Source organism: Bombus affinis, chromosome 10 (assembly GCF_024516045.1).
Source record: "Bombus affinis isolate iyBomAffi1 chromosome 10, iyBomAffi1.2, whole genome shotgun sequence".
Taxonomy (NCBI): domain Eukaryota; kingdom Metazoa; phylum Arthropoda; class Insecta; order Hymenoptera; family Apidae; genus Bombus; species Bombus affinis.
The window spans coordinates 4,964,931-4,984,097 of record NC_066353.1 but is presented as its reverse complement, the minus strand read 5'-3'; the positions used below and the strand labels follow the sequence as shown (position 1 = coordinate 4,984,097).

The 19,167-nt window shown below is 32.0% G+C and overlaps 5 protein-coding genes across 15 annotated transcripts in view; 4 read left to right on the top strand and 1 right to left on the bottom strand.

Moving 5' to 3' along the window:
* Positions 1-7,130, top strand: part of LOC126921519 (elongation of very long chain fatty acids protein AAEL008004-like) — a 35,443-nt gene extending 28,313 nt beyond the window's left edge. For 7 of the 9 annotated variants that reach the window (XM_050733196.1, XM_050733195.1, XM_050733197.1 and 4 more), the window contains 6 exons: positions 1,018-1,208; positions 1,875-1,955; positions 2,805-2,888; positions 3,706-3,762; positions 3,830-3,935; positions 4,011-7,130. In XM_050733196.1, the coding sequence (XP_050589153.1) occupies positions 1,018-1,208; positions 1,875-1,955; positions 2,805-2,888; positions 3,706-3,762; positions 3,830-3,935; positions 4,011-4,480 (989 nt within the window). In that variant the 3' untranslated portion in view covers positions 4,481-7,130. The remainder of the gene's footprint in view (positions 1-1,017; positions 1,209-1,874; positions 1,956-2,804; positions 2,889-3,705; positions 3,763-3,829; positions 3,936-4,010) is intronic. The other 2 variants (XM_050733198.1, XM_050733200.1) reach the window with 2 other exon arrangements.
* A 1,822-nt stretch (positions 7,131-8,952) lies between these two features.
* LOC126921542 (ADP-ribosylation factor-like protein 8B-A) lies at positions 8,953-12,957 on the top strand. Of its 2 annotated transcripts, XR_007712367.1 has the most exons (4): positions 8,953-9,492; positions 9,961-10,277; positions 10,352-11,709; positions 12,208-12,957. XR_007712367.1 is itself a non-coding variant. In XM_050733262.1 (3 exons), the coding sequence occupies exons 1-3, from the start codon at positions 9,370-9,372 to the stop codon at positions 10,470-10,472; spliced, it is 561 nt and encodes a 186-aa protein (XP_050589219.1). In that variant the 5' UTR covers positions 8,953-9,369; the 3' UTR covers positions 10,473-12,957. The 2 variants fall into 2 exon arrangements, 1 of the variants encoding a protein (XP_050589219.1); XM_050733262.1 differs by having other exon boundaries at positions 10,352-12,957.
* LOC126921512 (uncharacterized) lies at positions 12,772-16,678 on the bottom strand. 2 transcript variants are annotated; one of them, XM_050733184.1, is made up of 10 exons: positions 16,491-16,678; positions 15,967-16,215; positions 15,726-15,883; positions 15,511-15,658; positions 14,996-15,422; positions 14,777-14,931; positions 14,464-14,703; positions 14,135-14,367; positions 13,911-14,061; positions 12,772-12,806 (listed from the first exon to the last, which is right to left on the bottom strand). In XM_050733184.1, the coding sequence occupies exons 1-10, from the start codon at positions 16,540-16,542 to the stop codon at positions 12,796-12,798; spliced, it is 1,824 nt and encodes a 607-aa protein (XP_050589141.1). In that variant the 5' UTR covers positions 16,543-16,678; the 3' UTR covers positions 12,772-12,795. The 2 variants fall into 2 exon arrangements, with proteins under 2 accessions (XP_050589141.1, XP_050589140.1); XM_050733183.1 differs by lacking the exon at positions 12,772-12,806 and having other exon boundaries at positions 13,512-14,061.
* On the top strand, positions 12,808-13,889 carry LOC126921547 (protein FAM32A). Its single transcript, XM_050733269.1, has 3 exons — positions 12,808-12,957; positions 13,085-13,217; positions 13,294-13,889. Exons 1-3 carry the CDS (start codon positions 12,872-12,874, stop codon positions 13,414-13,416), a joined length of 342 nt encoding a protein of 113 aa, XP_050589226.1. The 5' UTR covers positions 12,808-12,871; the 3' UTR covers positions 13,417-13,889.
* A 31-nt stretch (positions 16,679-16,709) lies between the features above and the next one.
* Positions 16,710-19,083, top strand: LOC126921515 (nuclear RNA export factor 2-like). Its single transcript, XM_050733186.1, has one exon. The coding sequence runs from the start codon at positions 17,411-17,413 to the stop codon at positions 19,022-19,024; it is 1,614 nt and encodes a 537-aa protein (XP_050589143.1). The 5' UTR covers positions 16,710-17,410; the 3' UTR covers positions 19,025-19,083.
* Positions 19,084-19,167: the final 84 nt, after the last annotated feature.

Here is a 19,167-nt window from a genome sequence, read left to right as displayed (position 1 = left end):
ACTTTTCCTCGGAAAAACGATAAAGAAATTTAGAAATTTCATGATTGAACGACTTGATCCATGTTTTCTAGCACGATTAAGGAAGCACGGAATCGGAGATTTCGACGAGTGCTTATGCAGAAAGGAAGGATAGAATATCATTATTCATTCATTTATTTATTTATTTATTTATTTACTTATTAGGGTTGAGCCCGTTAAAGTACATGTATTTATAACGGCAGGTAGTTACCGGATACAGAAACTTACAAAAGAAGGAAAAAAAAAATGAAAATCTCGCACAATATGTACTGATGAAAAAGCATGGTTAAGCAATAAATTTAAAATCAAAATAACGCCTCATAAATCAGTCGCTTATATGACACATCACTGGTAGAAAAGAAATCATGTGATCCAAAAAACTATTAGCAAATGCGATTAAGCAAACGTCATTCCTCGTGATACAGCGGTAGCCTGTATAAAAAATGAATTATTCATTTCACACGGCTGAGAGATGCACCTATCAGTCTCGAGGAGGATTTTTAACTTCTTCAGTAAACACGCAAATAAGAGACCGTTATTCTCAGATTCGCCGAATAACTTTCAATAGTAGAAATTCCCGCAGCAAAGAAAATATCACGATCGAAACGGCTTATCACGTTTTAAGGTAAAATACTGAAAGAGCACCATGAAACGCACCAAGGTCGGTCAGCTATTAAAACCAGCAGGAGACCAGTTAATTAAACACATTTTACAACTGGTTTCAACGCGTATAATAACGTATAGTATAAGAATGCAATAGTTGACTGAACTTTTGAAGGACGAGAAAAGTATAGGAGGATATCGCGTGAAGACACCTCAAGGTCGAGACCGATACACCAATGCTACGCCAAGGCAGCTGACCATGCAACCTCAACTACGGTCGACCAAAGCCTAATTTGTCCTAGAAGTTTTCTCTACGTTGATTAAATTTTTGGAGTTATTGACGTATACCAATCGATCAAGCATTGATAGAATGTTATCTGTAATTTATTTTTTCAGATCAGAGAACAACGGACTGGTTCATGATGAGTTCACCGTTCCCCACTCTGTTTATCTGCCTGAGCTATGTATACGGAGTAAAAGTTTTGGGTCCAAAGCTAATGGAGAATAGGAAGCCCTTTCAGTTGAAGAACGCCCTGATAATTTATAATCTATTTCAAATGGTGTTCTCAGCGTGGCTTTTCTACGAGGTAACATTTCTACTTCAATTGAATGTCCCTCGTTGCACTTGTTCCTCTTCTCTCCTTTTTATATCTTGTTATATCGAATAACGTGTCGTCTGAAGAATTTTGTTGCCCGTTATAATGTGTTGTCCGATTCAAAAATATATTCGTTGCATGAACAAGTCTGCGATGGTACACATTTGGCTTATGGTACATAAGCACGCACAATCAGTCTCTCCTGTATCAGAATGTGCCACAGGGAACCAAGAATTACACACTAGCGTCGTACGATGAATGATTTCTGCGAAAACATCGAACGTCCGGCTAATTCATCGAGTTCGAGATTGTGTGTGACCGATATCAATGGCACTGCTTAATTAATATTTACGAAACGATTGACTATATAAACTCTTACGTGATATCTTTTTCAATGCAAGATGCAGAAAGGTTGCTCGCTTCAGTATACAAAATTAAACGATTCGTTAACAAATTAATATCGCTTGAACAATACTTTGAAAGGCTGGCGAAACTTTAGTTAACACTTTCAGCGGTTACAAATAACCGAGTCGTAATCGTACTGCATTTTAAAGTTACTTCGCGTAAGAATGCATTTCGGATTCGATCGATTAAGCCTTTGATTAATGCAGAAGAAAGCACAAGATAAAACATTAATTTTCAAACAAAAAAAAACAGAGTCTGATGGGCGGATGGTGGGACCAATATAGTTTCCGTTGCCAGCCTGTGGACTATAGCAACAATCCAACCGCGGTGAGGGTAAGTCTTGTCATACGTAATTTTCTCTGCAGATGGATCATCGACCGCCATTCCAACGAGACGGACCTCCACCAACGATCTTGTTCAACGATTTTTATATGCGTATACGTACGAATATATATGAAAGAAAGATATCGTTGATATCTGCTGCTCCATATTCCTCCATATATCCTCAAATCTAATTTCATTAATTGTGATACGCTATGACAACGTATACGCATATTTTTGACGATAGAACGTTTCGTGTTTTCAAGGGCCTTGGATTGTAGAAATTGTGGAATTGTGCTATGATGCGAATTATCTTATGCTTCGTAGGCAGTCGACCAGGGAACGAAACCATCTATGAAAGAGGAGTAAACTATACTATAGCGCTTGTGGCTTGTGTATTTTGCGTTTCTACATTTGCTTGTTTCTGTTACTATCGTGCGATCTGTACTAATTACATCTTGAAATGTCTGCATGCCAGTCCAAATCCGAATTAACCTTTATTCCGTTAAATCCATCGATTAGTCCATCGATATCGAGAAAAAATCAAATGACAAACTGATTAACAATTCATAAACTTCCTGTAACTTTTACGTAAATTCTCCTGAATCCGAGGAAAATTTGGAGAAAAAATGATGAATATAGAAATAGGTAAGAACTGAAATTGTAGGAGAATGATGAACGTCGACGAAGACGCGTTCTTGTTTAGTCTTAATTAACACTGTCGCGTCCCAGCCATTACCATGATTAATTTTTCTCTGAGAATATGCACACGAACGCCCCTTTCTTTTCTATGCCTTCCTCTTTCGTTTATTTATTCTTTTCATTGATCGGAGAATGGCCTCTGGGCGGTTGTGGTTGCAGATAGGAATGTCCGGATGGCTGACTGGCGACTATTCTCTAAGGTGCCAACCCGTAGACTACAGTGATCGACCCCAAGTACTAAGGGTGGGTGATATTCCCCATTAACACGCAAATGCATTACACTATATCAAACTGCACAATCTATTAGTTATACAATAAAACTATAAATTCTATATTGAGACATATAACAATGTTGGCAAAGTTTCTGTTGAAATTGAAAAATTCAAAAATCTAAAATTTCGAAGATTTCGAAATTTAAAAGCATAATTCAAAAATTCTTTAAATTATGCAATTTAAATGTGAAACTTTTATTTCGAGTACAGTTACATGTTTTAGCATTGTTTTCTTCAACAATATTCCAAGCGATTGATTGGATACAATTGAAAATTCTCATATTTTCTTTCATATTTCTTAGTCTCTTCTGTCAATATTACCCAACTCTGTACTCATAACATCATTTTTCCTGCCTACATGCCACTAAATTTTCCGTAGTACTTGAGAATATTGTAGTTAATTTAGCAAGCTAACACACTTCGAAACAACCGCTTCATGCAATTAATGCCACTTAACAGACTACGAGTAGAAAACAAAAATTTGAAATAGACACCATTCACACGACGATATTACTTACTGGTTACCACCTAATAACTATCACAAATAGATACACAGAAAGATGCGCAATAAAATGTTACGACTGTTCATCAAAGCAACTCTATCAAAGGCAAATCTTTCGAGCATCTGCAATTCTTGTTCTTTTATTTATTCTATAATTTTTCACCGTTAGAGTATATAATTTGTTAGCGATAACGCTGTATCTCCAAGGATTTGCTTCTATTACCACGTTCTTTATATTACGAACAACGTTAAAGGGATTATCTAATCGATATTTTCCAAAGCGCAGATGGTGCACGCTTGCTGGTGGTATTACTTCTCCAAATTTACGGAATTCATGGACACGGTAAGTAACTGGAAGTAAATTACATTGGAAGTCTTTGATAATCTCGGTCGTTTTACTATTTTTGTAGATCTTCTTCGTACTGAGGAAGAAGAACGATCACGTGTCGACATTGCACGTTATTCACCATGGTTGCATGCCAATGTCAGTGTGGTTTGGCGTTAAATTTACACCTGGTAAGGCAATTCACTTCACTGTCGTCAATATTTTTCGCAAAAGTATTTTTTAACATATATCGTCTTTCCTTCCAGGCGGTCATTCTACTTTCTTCGGACTCTTGAACACGTTCGTTCACATCGTAATGTATACATACTACTTGTTAGCTGCGATGGGCCCGAGATTGCAACCGTATCTCTGGTGGAAGAAATACTTGACCGTCTTCCAAATGATTCAGTTCATCGCGGTTATGATCCACGCGTTCCAACTGCTCTTCATCGACTGCAATTACCCGAAGGCGTTCGTTTGGTGGATCGGTCTGCACGCGACTATGTTCTTCTTCCTATTCAACGAATTCTACCAGCAAAGTTATCAACAGAGGAGGAAGCCAGTCGCAAACGGCATGAAAAAGGATCATCAGCAGAACCATCAAGCCAATGGCGTGACGAACGGTACAAACAGTAATTCGTCTGGAAGAAGGGATGCGGCCGATTATTATGTGAAAGGCGACAGCCTAGCCGCGTCAGAGCTCAATCTTAGGAAATCATACACGACGACCGAGTGACCCGATCGCGCTACGTCGTAGCCATCATCAATTCATCTCGTCTTTTTCCATCGATTCCTCGAGTCGCATCCGGGCTTCGCTCTATCACCCTTCCAGTCCAATGATCCTTCGAGACTAATGGAGACTTGGACATTGAGTACAAAATTACTCTGTATTGCGACTGCGTTATAGCGTATATTTGTGAAAGGAGATAGAAGGTGAGAAAAAAAGAGTGTGATACGAAGCAACGTACAAAGGTACTCCCGGATGTGTTGCGACTCAATGTCACGGATCCCTGACCTCGCGACTCAGGTATTCGTGATCCTTCTTCGGTTCGCTGTACGTACACCTGCCACGACCGACAAGGTAACTCGTCATTGAATCCACTCCCCACCCCCTGCAAAGGAGTATACGCGGGAAGCAAACGAACGAAGAAGCTGCATCGCCGTTCATGTAATCGTATCTCACGTAGAAAATTAATTGCATCGATGTCTCAATAGAAAAAATTAAGTTAAAAAGTTACAAAAAAGTAATTTTCATCGCCATCGCATTACCAATCATGGTAATTCATAGCGGTATTACGATACGCAACGATAATTGTAGAATAATTGTTTTTATTGGCCATAGTGAAATTGCAGTGTTTTCGCAACACGCCTTCGAACCCCTAGGTAAAAAAAGCCTCTCACCACTTTAAATCGGCTGAAATAACCCGATTTAATTGTCCCATCCTTTTGTGAAAATGAACATTGTTAAACATTTTTTGATTTACATACTTTTCAAATGCGTCAGGACGATAGCTACTTGTGAAATTTGTTTACTGTCATCGATTTGAGCGAGGTTCCAAGATTATATAAAAACAAGAAATTATATAAGAGAGTTAACGGTGAGTCTTGGATTAAATTACGTAACAATGCCACCGACCGTTGCTTTATTACATAATTCAGGAACATCTCTTTTGCATTTTACTAGGATCCCGCGGGTGTTAGAAAATTCATACTTCATTATTCCAGAATTTGTGATCTTAATTAGGCCGATCTATAATACACAATCTACGCACTTTCATACCAAGTTTCACGATTACATAAACGGTACGAAACCTGGGCTTAAATTCATATCCGTATGCAAGGCGAGTCAACTAACGTTAACCAAAAATTTCTCTGTTAATTTTAATGATACGAAAAAATGATTAAGGAAGAAAATATATCGATATATAACGAAGAAACATATATCGAAAATATATCGTAACGCAAAAAATTTCTTTCTCAAGATAACCCAATATTTTTTATGTAAAACATTTTCTCGTATTAATAAAACTAAAAGAAAAATTTTTCGCTTGTGACGTTAAATGACTCATTCTATAAAGGATTGAATATCAGAAATAGCAAGTTTCTTAATAATACTGATTTTAAACATATTTTAAATATTTCTAATTCTGTGAATATTTTCTTTTCATAACTCAGGCATATCCGTTATAAATCGATGTATAAAAATTACTTTCAGTCGAACATGAATCATCAATACCGGCGTATACATATATTCGATTTCGAGCGATACTTCATCTACGTGGCAGCTGTAGGTACAGTGTAACATATTCAGCATTGTACATAAAATACATCATCTATTCAATATATTCGACTCAAAAGCCATTCAGCTGAAATTAAAAGGAAAAAACGGGAAAAAATGTAAGGTAAAGGAAATATGTGCGAAGCAATAAATCAAGACAGTGTACAGAACTAATCATTTAAGAATAACTACTAATCAATGATGAGAATGATTTAATGGTTTTATCGACAATGAATAACCGATTTTGTATATTTAAGATTTTTCACTGATTGGCTTTTATGCCGACTATATTATAGGCATCGCGAAGTCGCGCAAAGCTAAGGAAACTCACGTTTTCGATTACTGAACATTCAATTCTTGAAGGGACAAGAGAGCAACTTCATCCGTGCCTTGCGAGCAAACTGACGTGCCTTAATATCTGGAATGTTCTGATAATTACGCGCAATGGTCATTCAAAGCTCAATATAAACAGTGAGGTGATCTATCGGCGAAAATTCATTAACGAAAAGCAAGAGATCGCGTTTCATTTTGTAACACGATCACTGGCGTCAAAGCTGTGATTACCAAAATATTTCGTCGTGTCACTTGTGATCTAGACATTAAGGTTTCAACTCAGAACGCGTCGTCAAACGAGCCGAATTAATCAAGGGGTTTTTTATCGTTTTTTTTGTACGTATATCATGAAATTATATAGGGTTAAATTGTTGATCAAATTTTCCAACATCACAGTTGTTGAAATTATTGTTAGAACTAAGAATATCTAGAAACGTTTATATTTTCTAGCGCAAACATCAAGTTCCCGAATTCCGCACAAATTTATTCGAATATAATACTTCTATTTTTCTAAGCGAATGCTTGTAATCCAACAGATCTGTGACGAAGATCATTCGTATATCCCATAAACCAATGTTTTCTAACTATGAAATTTTGTATGCCTCGCGTACTTGCACGATGCAACATTCTTATCGATACTTGCTCACACTTTCTAAAAGAGAATCACAAATGTTTGTATGCCTGAGAAATTCTTTGTACATCTATCCATAAAATTACAGCGACTAAGATACGATTCTCGAACTTTGTACCACAGATATAATCAGATAGTATAATTGGTTATACTATTGGTTATAATTGGTTATTATTGGTTTGCACAAAATGTCCACTTTGTGTTTCGTTCGCTTTGCACATTTCGTACACTCTGTACATAGATAGGATAGTTTTGTACTGTCGTAAGGAAAGGAAACAAAACTTTTGAATAACACTTATTGTGCCACGCGAGAAAGGTCGAAAGTTAAAGAAAACGGCGAAGGAAAAGAAAAGTAAAAGCAGGTAACATAGATTAACGTGCGCATAATGATAATTTATATACGAATCTATATCTAGATATTACGAATAAAAAATTGTTAAAAACAAAGGAAGAAAAAGAATCTTCACCGAGACTAATGATTATTTTGTAATCGCGGCTATGTACATAATACTTGTAGAACAGTTAGAGAAAAATAACGAACATGTCTCACATTTCATATTTTTTAAAGAAAGATTGTTCTTTTTTGCAAAGATTTTCTTTTGTACAAAAAGACAATATACAAAGATACCAATTAATTCTCATTAGTGAAAACTTTCAAATTTTATTACAAATGTTTTGCTAATGCGATAAAGAAAATCACGAAAACCTATACTATACCAAAATTTTCTGAACAAAAATCTCGAGAATAATATTCGAGTACCTCTTTTATTAGACACATTCTAATTTGACAAGAAAACTTATCAATTCAAATTTAACACTTGCTCACGCAATTAATTTTTCTAGGGATAATAAAGAAAATTGTTTATTATTTATTTACGACCTCAATTTTGAATTGAAAAGTTGACGACAGAGAGAATACAATGTACGTGAGTAGATCCAAACGATTAATCAGACATTAAATATGGAATTAAACGCAAAAACGATGAACGCAGCATATTTAAAACTCGAGTCTATGCTTTAAATTGTACATAAATGAAAGTAATCATTCTATATATACAACGTGAACTTAATTATGTACCCTTATTTCTTATGCACAGATAAAAAGAAACTATAGTAATCTAATTAAATAGCTGATATAGTCCTCTAGATCAGTAATGCATGAAGCAACTGAATAAAAGAATTGATACATTTATTATGATATTGACAAGATTAAAAGTTCTTGAAACATAAATTGATTGAAGCATATACAATATACAGTACATTGTGTAAACTACCGCATGGTAGAAAAGAACAATTCTTTTTCAACATGCATTTGCATAGATTACTACCTACAAGTATGTGACGCATTCATAATTTTCTGTCGCTTAGACAATAGTTCTCAATTTATATGTTACGGTATTTAAATGATTGTTACGCGGACTATTTGGGAACAATAATATACTGAATAAAAACATAACTTACAGCATCAATAACAGTTACCTCATGTGTGCTCATAAACAAAATTGATAATAATTAGAACGTACCGATGAAAAGATAAAATCTTATTCCTCGTAAACGAAAGATTGAGAACCATCAACGCCATAGTTACATAGTAGCTTGAAACTGTCGCGAATCATCTACCGCGACCGCTTCGTATACAACTTGCAATCTTACAATAACGGTCATTATTGTTTTAATGTGAAGATATTTCATCTTATTTCCTACAACTTTATATTAACAATAGAATGAATTTTCAACAACAGTATAAATAGTAGAAAATTCCATAGACAACAATAAATACATTTATATAGTTACAAAATTGGTCCTTTAATTCGATAAAAAATACAAAAATTTAAATTTCTGTTCATATCCATAGGGATATATTATAGGGATTCGTACAGACGAATTCTATATTGTAAAAGAATCTCTCTAATCGATATAAAATTGTGCACATAAGCACGCGTATGTGCAATAAACCAATACATTTGTTGGAAAACGGAACAGAAGTCGCCAACGCGTCCTAGTCAGTGAATTATTAATTGAACGAAATATCAAAGAGTAACATCTAGTTGAGAATCGCTGTAACGTCTTCTGCTGCACGTCAATGCCCGAACTGTCAAGATCGTTCTACCACCATCTACTATAACTCGCAATAAGCTTGTTTAGCGTGGAAGATATTACTTTTTCATAAGATAAATTCGTGTTTAGCATCTTGTGACGCATCACAGGCACTGGTGCCGCGCGATTAGTCAGCGCCAGTCACTGACTAGCGCGGTACATACTTTCGGAGTTGACGGACTGACGTCGTAGTCGAGTGCAAATGACTACATGTCAAAGTCAGTGAGCGGCGTACTTTAAGTGTACTTTCTACCGGTGGAGCTGGATTTCCTCCGATTGAATAAAAATGTTGGCTCTCATCAATCGAATTTTGGATTGGTTTAAATCTCTCTTTTGGAAAGAGGAGATGGAACTCACTCTTGTTGGCTTGCAGTACAGTGGAAAAACCACCTTCGTAAATGTTATAGCGGTACGAAAATTTGCTTTCATTGCTACAATTTAACGATTGGTATTCCTATTCGCGTTTTTATTAAATAAAACGTACCATGCTCATTTGAAAATCACTAAATCGTCATATTTTACCATGATAAAAGAACAAAACGTGCACCGTTTTGGTTAGATTCTATATTTCATTCGGGATAACTTTGTGACTGATGTAAACCTTGCACCCGCCCTAACATAAAGATTTAAAATTACATATTTTTGCAATCATTTCCTGAGAAACGTAATCGATTGTTGTCGTTTTCTTTTGTTCCTTAATTTTAGATAGAATAGTGACCAATTCATGAACAGTTTAATAAAATTATAGATTAGTTTTTTCATAACATTAACATATTTATTATTTTGAAACATTTTCTGTATTTTATCACTGTATTATTTTATATTCTGTAATGAAACAAGTATACACCTATTTCTCATAGAATATAATCTTTTTCAGTCAGGACAATTCAGCGAAGATATGATCCCAACTGTTGGTTTTAATATGCGTAAAATAACAAAAGGCAATGTAACTATAAAGGTATGGGATATTGGAGGTCAACCAAGGTTTAGATCAATGTGGGAAAGATATTGCAGAGGAGTAAATGCAATAGTATATATGGTAGATGCAGCTGATTCTGAAAAAATAGAAGCAAGTCGCAATGAATTACACAATCTATTAGACAAACCTCAGCTATCTGGTATACCAGTGTTGGTTCTTGGTAATAAAAGGGACTTACCTCTTGCTTTGGATGAAAATGGGCTTATAGAAAGAATGTATGTTTGTTATTTAAAAAATTATAGTCGTAGTAGTGAGTAAATGTATGTCATATAAATACTTTCTTTTTCAGGAATTTATCAGCAATTCAAGATCGTGAGATCTGTTGCTATAGCATTTCATGCAAAGAGAAAGACAATATTGATATAACATTGCAGTGGCTTATAGCACATTCTAAAAGTGGTGTTCGTTAATATGTGTAACTAATTTTATGTACTTACTCATCTTTATCGAAAAGCCCAAAATATTGATAGAATGGGGATCAAATGTGCAAGGGAGTGTTGAGTAATGATTTTATTCTGGATTGAGTGATCAATTATTGTAGACACTTTTTTTAAACCTAAGCTTTAGCTGTTATCTATTCAGTCATATAAAAATCATAGAAAGTTTGATGAAGAAAAAAAACAAAGAAATTATGCTTAAACCAAATATGCTCATGCAAATGATAACAAGACACATACATCCTGCAAGCACCTTAGAAATAAGTAACAATTTTTTATATTGTGTTTTCAGATAATCAATTTAAGTAACAGTGCTGTTATTCTAACTTAAATCCTTCAAGAAAAAATAGCATTTAATGGTTAATGTAGAAATGATGATAGCTAGTACGAATACAAGCGCAAAATAATATCAATTATCATATAGTACACATTTTTGAAACTATTTAATTAAGATTAATAGATCACAACATAGAGATTATGAACAATTGATTGCTATATGTACACGAATATGATGCTAAGTAAACTTGTATAATTAATGGAGAATTATTAACAATATTATATCAATTTATTACGATCCTTAAAGTATGATAGTTGTGTTATGTATATACACACACATACACGTATACATACATATATATACATACATATAAAAAGGAATAAAACAATGTAATCCATTTTTTAAATGGAAGCTTGCCTTTGATAAAATTTTTATTATCATTGGAAAATAAAAACAATAAAATGTTGTATGTTTTTAAAACAATAATATAGAATTTTAAGCTATGTTATCTTATCGAGTGCAGAAACGTTATTGGTTGATATGCATGACGTCATAACACTATCGATTGTGTATTGTCGAGAGTCGATTCATCTTTAGCGAGTTTATTTACTGTCCTATATAGTTTGTGTAAATGTAAGTATAATGATTGTATGTACAAGATTATCCACTTAACTTTCGAGTTTCGACCCACGCTCGCCAGAACATATGAGAATGGCAACAGCGTAACATATACGCTTATGATGCAGTCAAATGTAGCACACCATTTATGAGCGGTTGCTAAAAGTATAATTAAGCGAAAACACAAAACGATTTAGGTGTCACCGAACGACTTTAAATTTGACATCACAATAAGGAGAAAACGATTTTCGTCCGATAATTTCATGCCTCTGTGCGCTTCCGAACAAGCAAGTGCAGCCAACTTTGTTTCTATATGTAACTTAACTTTTTTTTTATTAATAACTGATATCTTGGATTATGCTTACTTGAAATCCAATTACAACGTAATTTTTTTTATTTGAAATTATATTCAACTATCAAAGTTATTAGCAAATTACAATGAAATGGTTTACAATCTTACAAACATCGAGGCCCTTTTTCTATTTCATCCAGTAATTTTCATTTTTAACGTATTAAACATTTTAACATATTAAACATCATACTTCAAAATTTGTTAACAATCACTTTCTAGAAATTGATCGCTATTACCTGATTTTGATCGCTCTGTTATGAATGCATTGAATGTAAGAATAAGGATCAAGGAGAGCAATTGAGATACAAAACACCTCGCAGACTAAATGTCTAAATATGAATCCTGTGAAGTGTTTTGTTATAAGTGTTTTGTTTTGTTAATTGCTTTCTTATTCTTACATTCGACGAATTCAAACAATCGTGTTCCGAATTTCACAATTTCTGAAGAATCAATTTTTTCAGTGATTCTAGGAGCATCCGAAAAAGAGCTTTCCGTTAAAACTGAGGAAGATCCGCACCCGAGAAGACATCAAGAAAACATGTATCAAAAATCAAAAGAAAGGACGAGGAACACTTAGGATTTCCTCAACGGCGAAAATTTATTTATTTTCTTTATTTTTTGTTAATAAATTACTATATTCTGACATTTTGTACTATTTCTAACCCTGCTTTATGTGTCATCGTTCAAAAATATAGTAAACAATTAATTGTCATTCTTATACTTGCTTATCTCGGATAGAATAATAGATATGAACTTTTTCGTAGAACCATACAATTAAATAGGTTCTTGTAGCGTAGAATTCAATATGTTCATATCTATACTAGTGTGTAACCAAACAGTGCAAATCCCTGACTTTAAATTTAAATACATAAATTTTTATATATGCTAAGGTTCAACCAAACAGGGCAGATCCCTACTTTTATAGGTTCTTGTACATGCTAATTTCAATTTAAACTTAGCACTTGGCCGCATGGTGTAGCACCTGTACTGTAAAACAACTAAAACTGCGGGCGTAAGCACTCTCATTTCCTCTCTGATAGTGTATATAATCAGTTATAACCTGAAAACATTTTATAAGTAAGAACAATAATACATTAAATAATAAATATTTATTCAAAAATTAACATGCGAGCAACAACTGATGATGATCCATATGCTCATGTAGCAAAAGGACCATTGAAACTTAAAAATGATCAAAGTGTGATTAAAAAGTATGTATCTGACAAATCTTATTTTTAGGTTAAGTTTAGTTACATTGACAGTTACTAAATATGTAGATCAAAATTTACGTATAATCTTTAAATTGTTAATAATGCCATTATTATTTTTTTTTAATAGAAAAAAGAATAAAGAAGGTAAAAAGAAGAAATTAGTAGAAGTGACAAAAATTATGGAAGAAGAACAATCTAAGGTAATAGAAATTAAACGAACAAAAGCTGAAATAGCATTTCAAAAAATGCAAGAAAAGATGGTAAGCAATTATTTAATTAATAATCTCATATTATAAGATAAGGTAATATAATATAACTCTACAATATTACTTGCAGCAAACTGAACGAATAAAACAAAAAGCTTCAATGACACACAAACAACGGGTAGAAGAATTTAACAGACATTTAGACAGTTTAACAGAACACTTTGATATACCAAAAGTCAGCTGGACAAAATAAATTCTTTCTATGCTTTATGTTATACTATATTTATACATAAAATTTAAGCATAAATAATGTAATACTTAATTACATTAGATTATTCTTAGATAAAATTTTTCACGAGATTATTCTTTATTGTAAATTTTTTTATAAAAGTACATTAATTATTAAATTCAGATTGTCATAAAAAATTGTAGTTGTAAAATGGATGGATTCTTCTCACTAAAGCTTATTGCTATTCTATTGATTAATAAAAAATATAATTTTTAAGTATAAGGCACATTTTTTTAATGCACTTCATATTGTAACATATATATAATGAGTATTATATATTACAATGTATAGTAAATATCTCTTTGAATTTAAGATATTCAATAAATAAGTGCATTATGTATATGTATATTTGTCTCTAATTATTCATGTCTAATAAACGATATGTACACATATGGACGGAACTGATTAATAAAAGGGATTAATATACTATGTTTAAACCAACGGTATACGAATCATACCTATTGTTAAAAATAAGAATGAATATAAAAACGAAGTTTTTATACTTCCACTACCATAATGAAATATTTTTATATAATTTTCCGTTACGACCCAAGGATTACTCCCGTCATCGAAATACATTGGACATTGATCACGCTCTCTTTCATATTCCTAAAATTTAATCATAAAATATATTTAGAATTATACATAATGCATTAAATAAACTTATAGAGGCACGTATTACCTGCAACTCTAATGCAACTGCGGCACCTTCAGTATAATTACTGCTTGTAACATCTTGTTGAAGATCACAGAATGGTCCAATAGCTTGAGACATGAGAACTTTATTTAAATCTGCTCTTTGATATACCCAGCAACGATATTTACTAAAAGGATCTAACTCGTCGTAGGTTATTAAATACGATTTTAAATTTTCTTTCCAAAATCCAATACATTGCATTTTGTAATCCGGGAGACCTATATTTAAAAACAACATGTAATATATATATAGTAGATATAGTATATAGATATAGCATATATATACATTATTCTACTATAGCAATTTACGCTTACTGTAGATATCCACAGGTCTTCCCAAATGATCTACTGATAAACAATAGGTTTCATCAATGGCAATTTCCTTTTGGTCAGTGTCACATACAGAAAAATCTGAAATGTTTTGTTTGCAATAAATATTTGGACGTGGAGACTTTGTAACACCCCCTAAAATTCTAGTTTCAAATAAAACATCTCCTTTTTGAGCAAACATGTATTTCCCGGCCACTGGACAGCGTATTGGTACGGGATTCTTAGCTAAAAGCACAATAAATATTAATAGAAGAATCTAGCTAGCATCAGATATATAGAAAAAGTATTTTATACTGACCTAAGAATAAATCATATTTCCAAGCTTCCTTGTTAGGAAACTGAACCCAAGAACAAACTGTATGGAAATCATCTTTAATAACTGCAATACCACGTCGATATCTGATAATGTTATGATGTCGACGTACAAAGTCAAAGCATACATAATCTTTTTGACTAAAAATGATAATTAATTAAATATTGAAGCACAACATTTATCAATTACATTAAACATCCATACCATCCATCAACAGTTAATCTAGCCATCATCACCCTCGTATCCCTCGATTCACGACAAACATAAATTGTACGTCTATAACGACCTTCATCAGGATACCAAGTTTCAATTATATGCGTTTCGTTAATGAAAATATCTGCATCAATATTGGCAGTGTTTATCCATTGTCCGCTCATATCTTCTGGTAGTCTGCATCCCGGCTCTACCACTTCCGCTTTAACGGGTGTTACCCTTAATCGTTCTGGACTTTTTTCAACTGTCTTCAACGTATTACATTCTGCAGTAATAGATACACCAATATAAAGATCATCATCGCGATTCTTTAAGAAACATCGGTATTTTTCGTCTTTTCTAGATTCTTTCGTATTTGCAACCGCGAAAAAATGATTTTTATCAACAAACCAATCTCCCAAACAACTGTATTCTACCACTGAAATAGAAAACGGAATATTATTTGAATTTTACAAGAAAGAATTTAGCAAAATAGTATTAACTCCTAATTTAACAAAATACATTACCTCCTTCAAAAGTATTCTTCATACCAGCGCATTGTTTGTACGTTATGTTGAATTTTTGATTAGTTATCAAAAATTGTGTTCCGGCAGTTTGACATGATCTAATTTGAGCATCTGGATGATTGCATTCTCCTGTAAATCTAAATCGATTCTGTAATAATAAAAAAATGGATAAATTTTGTGTATACTATTGTATAAATGTACTATTAAATGTATACCTGATAGGCAAACTGCCACACTCCTTCAAGAGAAGATCTACAGTTTACTGGGACATAATTCTCTGAAAATAGTGTTACTAATTGTTGATCAGGACGTAATCCTTTACATACATTTTCTACATTTGGCTCAACACCACTGGGTAGATTCACACAATATGCTAAATCATAAGCGTGTAATATTAATGTATTTTATATACAGATTTTTTTATTAATTTCTATAAATTTATCATATATACTTTACCTTCAACTTTTTCTAATACATTTACAGTTCTAACAATTAATTTAACACAGTGATAACAAGTTTCATGTTGAAACACAAATGTATAATTAACATGATACTCTTCTATCATATCAACGCATCTGCCACGATCAGTCATTGTTTCAGCATTTATTTCTGTTAAAGTGTTCCTTCCATTTTCCCAAGAAAACCAAGATCCTCTAATAACTAATGGAATTTGACAAGAACTTGATTGTTGAATGGAATACACAACTAAAGAAACATAAACATAAAAAAAATATGAAATTATTGTCATTTATATTGAATTGTTTATATGTTGTTAAATATATTAAAATTATATCATTTTTAATATAATGTCACAAAAATATTGAATATTCAATAGAGTAATTAATTATATATTTTTTTAGTATATTTATTTTTTAACTTAAAAATGTTTTTATATAAAGTTTCTAATTTTTAAATACAGTATTAAAAGTGGAATTTTGTATACACATAAATGATCATACACATGTAATTTACAAATTTACCTTGGCATATAAAATATAAATCAAATAAAAGTAAATGTAATCGTTTAATCATCTTGTCATTAAATTTTGTTTAATAAATTTTATAAGTAAAAAAATGTATGTTTTGTATACATATAACTGATATGTAATTAATCACAAAAAAATTTACACTCAGTGCCCAACCCACTTGTGAATCATACATATACTGCCCTCTGAAAATGAATGTACTATTTAAACTTGAATTAACCCATACAAATTAATATGTTACTTATTTGTTAAAATTAAATATATATTGGTTCTCGAAACAAATATTCAATATCTCTGTTACTGAATTGTAGACGCAATAAAAATGAGTAAAAGTTAATGTAAGAAATACAATATTTTCTGCAACTAAAATTTAAAGTAGGAATATTTGGGGTTAAGATATTTAATTCATTTCTTAAAAGTTTCAAATATTAAGGTTTTGAACAAATATTTTTCTTTTTACATATTATATACACTTTGTTAGAAATCAAATCTTAATAAATCGTTTCGTATAAGAAAAATATTATGTAAGTACAAAAAAATTTGTTTTATATAATATTTGTAATTTAAATAAAAATGTAATGCGAGCATTAGTAAGTACGTGTCACTCAATACTTAATATAAATCGTTGAATTAGTGATATTCTTCCAAAAAGTAATATTTTTTGTATAGGGAAATTTATCTAAACAGTGTATTGTATGTCTAAACAATTGTATAGAGAAATCTTTTATATATTTACTAAATATTGTTTGATTAAAATTAATTTTTAATGCTTTCTAACTATTTGTCAATAAATCTTATAAATTTAAGCGATTGTATTGTGAATTAATTTCATATTTTATTACTTTTAATTTTATTATTGCTTTTTGTGAAAACATAAACTTTATAAATCAACATTATATACATCATCAAGAACAATGACAAATGCAGAAGTTGTTAAAAATATGTCAGACTGGGAACCATTGCGACTGACATATACTAAACCATCATTTAATACTCAAGAATCAACTTTGGCAGCACGACAAGATTTATGGCACAAATTCATTTTATTTGGCATAGGACAATATAAAGCAACAGAAGTGTTGAGAACTGTTATTGTTGCTTGTGAACCTGAAATTATATTACCCATTATGTATAAAGAGGAAAGTCCCAACAAAAGTACATTCCTGACAAAATGTAGCTGCAGCGCTGTTGAAAATCTTGTAAAGCAAGGTTTATGCATAACATTGTCAAATGGACAAGAATTACGTATTGATATTATATTGGGATATACAGATTCTCAAAGTTTACAATTGAATCCTAATAGAATTATAGCACAGGCACTTTATTATAGGTATGAACCTACAAAAAAGGTATTGAACCTTGATGATTTTGAAAATGAAAAGTCATTAAACTCTATATATTGTCCCATATCTTTACCTAAAATATTACACTTTGTTTTAAGATGTACTAAAATGGGTATTTTAAGCAATAATCGTGATTCACGGTTACCTGTTAGAGAATTGACTTTAAGATATAATCAAATTACAGGCATTGTCTTTTTTGAAAAATTTTTTAATTATCATTTAACCAAATTAGACTTACGTCATAATCAAATCACAGATGTGGAATACTTACGCTATTTTAGTGAGTTTAAAATAAGTGAACTTTGGTTGGATGGGAATCCACTGTGTGCAAAATACAGCAAGTGTCAAGATTATGTGCAAGCAGTAAAAAATGTTTTTCCTCATTTACAAAAATTGGATGGAATTGTAATAGGTATGGAACAAAAGTTTGTTCCTAATATTCAAAGTAACTTTCTAAGAGATGGTACAAGTACTTGTTTGATCAAACAATTTGTGAAGCATTTTTTCACATTATATGACCAAGATGATAGACAAGTGATGAATGGTTTATATGACAGAGATGCACTTTATTCTATGACTCTGGGATCTGTTTCAAATTACATTCATAAACAGCTAACTAAGACGTTTGTTACAAATAGAAATTTACTAAAATTTGTTGATTATGCAAAGTGCCAAGAATTTTTATTACGTGGACCAGAAAAAATCATTTCTGCGCTCAGAAATCAACCGCCTACGATACATCACTTTAAAACATTTTATATAGATTTATTGTATGAAGGAGAGATTCATATTGCAATTTCTGTGCAAGGAATGTTCTCATTTCGAGACATTCACCAATGTCCTCCAATGTTTTTCAATAGAACTTTTATGATTATGAAAAAAGAAGATAATGAATATTGCATTACTAATGATCAGTGTTATCTTGATGGAACACCTGCTAATGGCACTTTATCGGGAAACAGTGAAATAAGGTTTGAATCAAAAGGTGCTCCAAAATTTATTCCAACAGTGTTTAGTGTTTCTGAAAAAGAACAATTACTTACATTTTTACATGAATTAACTACAATGAATATGAAATTTTGTCACCAATATCTTGAAGATGCCAACTGGGATATTAGAACTGCTATTGTGACATTTATGAATATGTATACAGTCAACAATGTGCCACCTGAAGCTTTTCTATAATATGTATTTTACTGTATAATATTTATATAATATAGATGTCATTATTTGTTACATGCCTGTAATATAACAAGAAAATTGTATAATTGTACTATAAATTTGTACCTATGTAAAATATTAAATTAGTTTTATTTTATATAAGTACA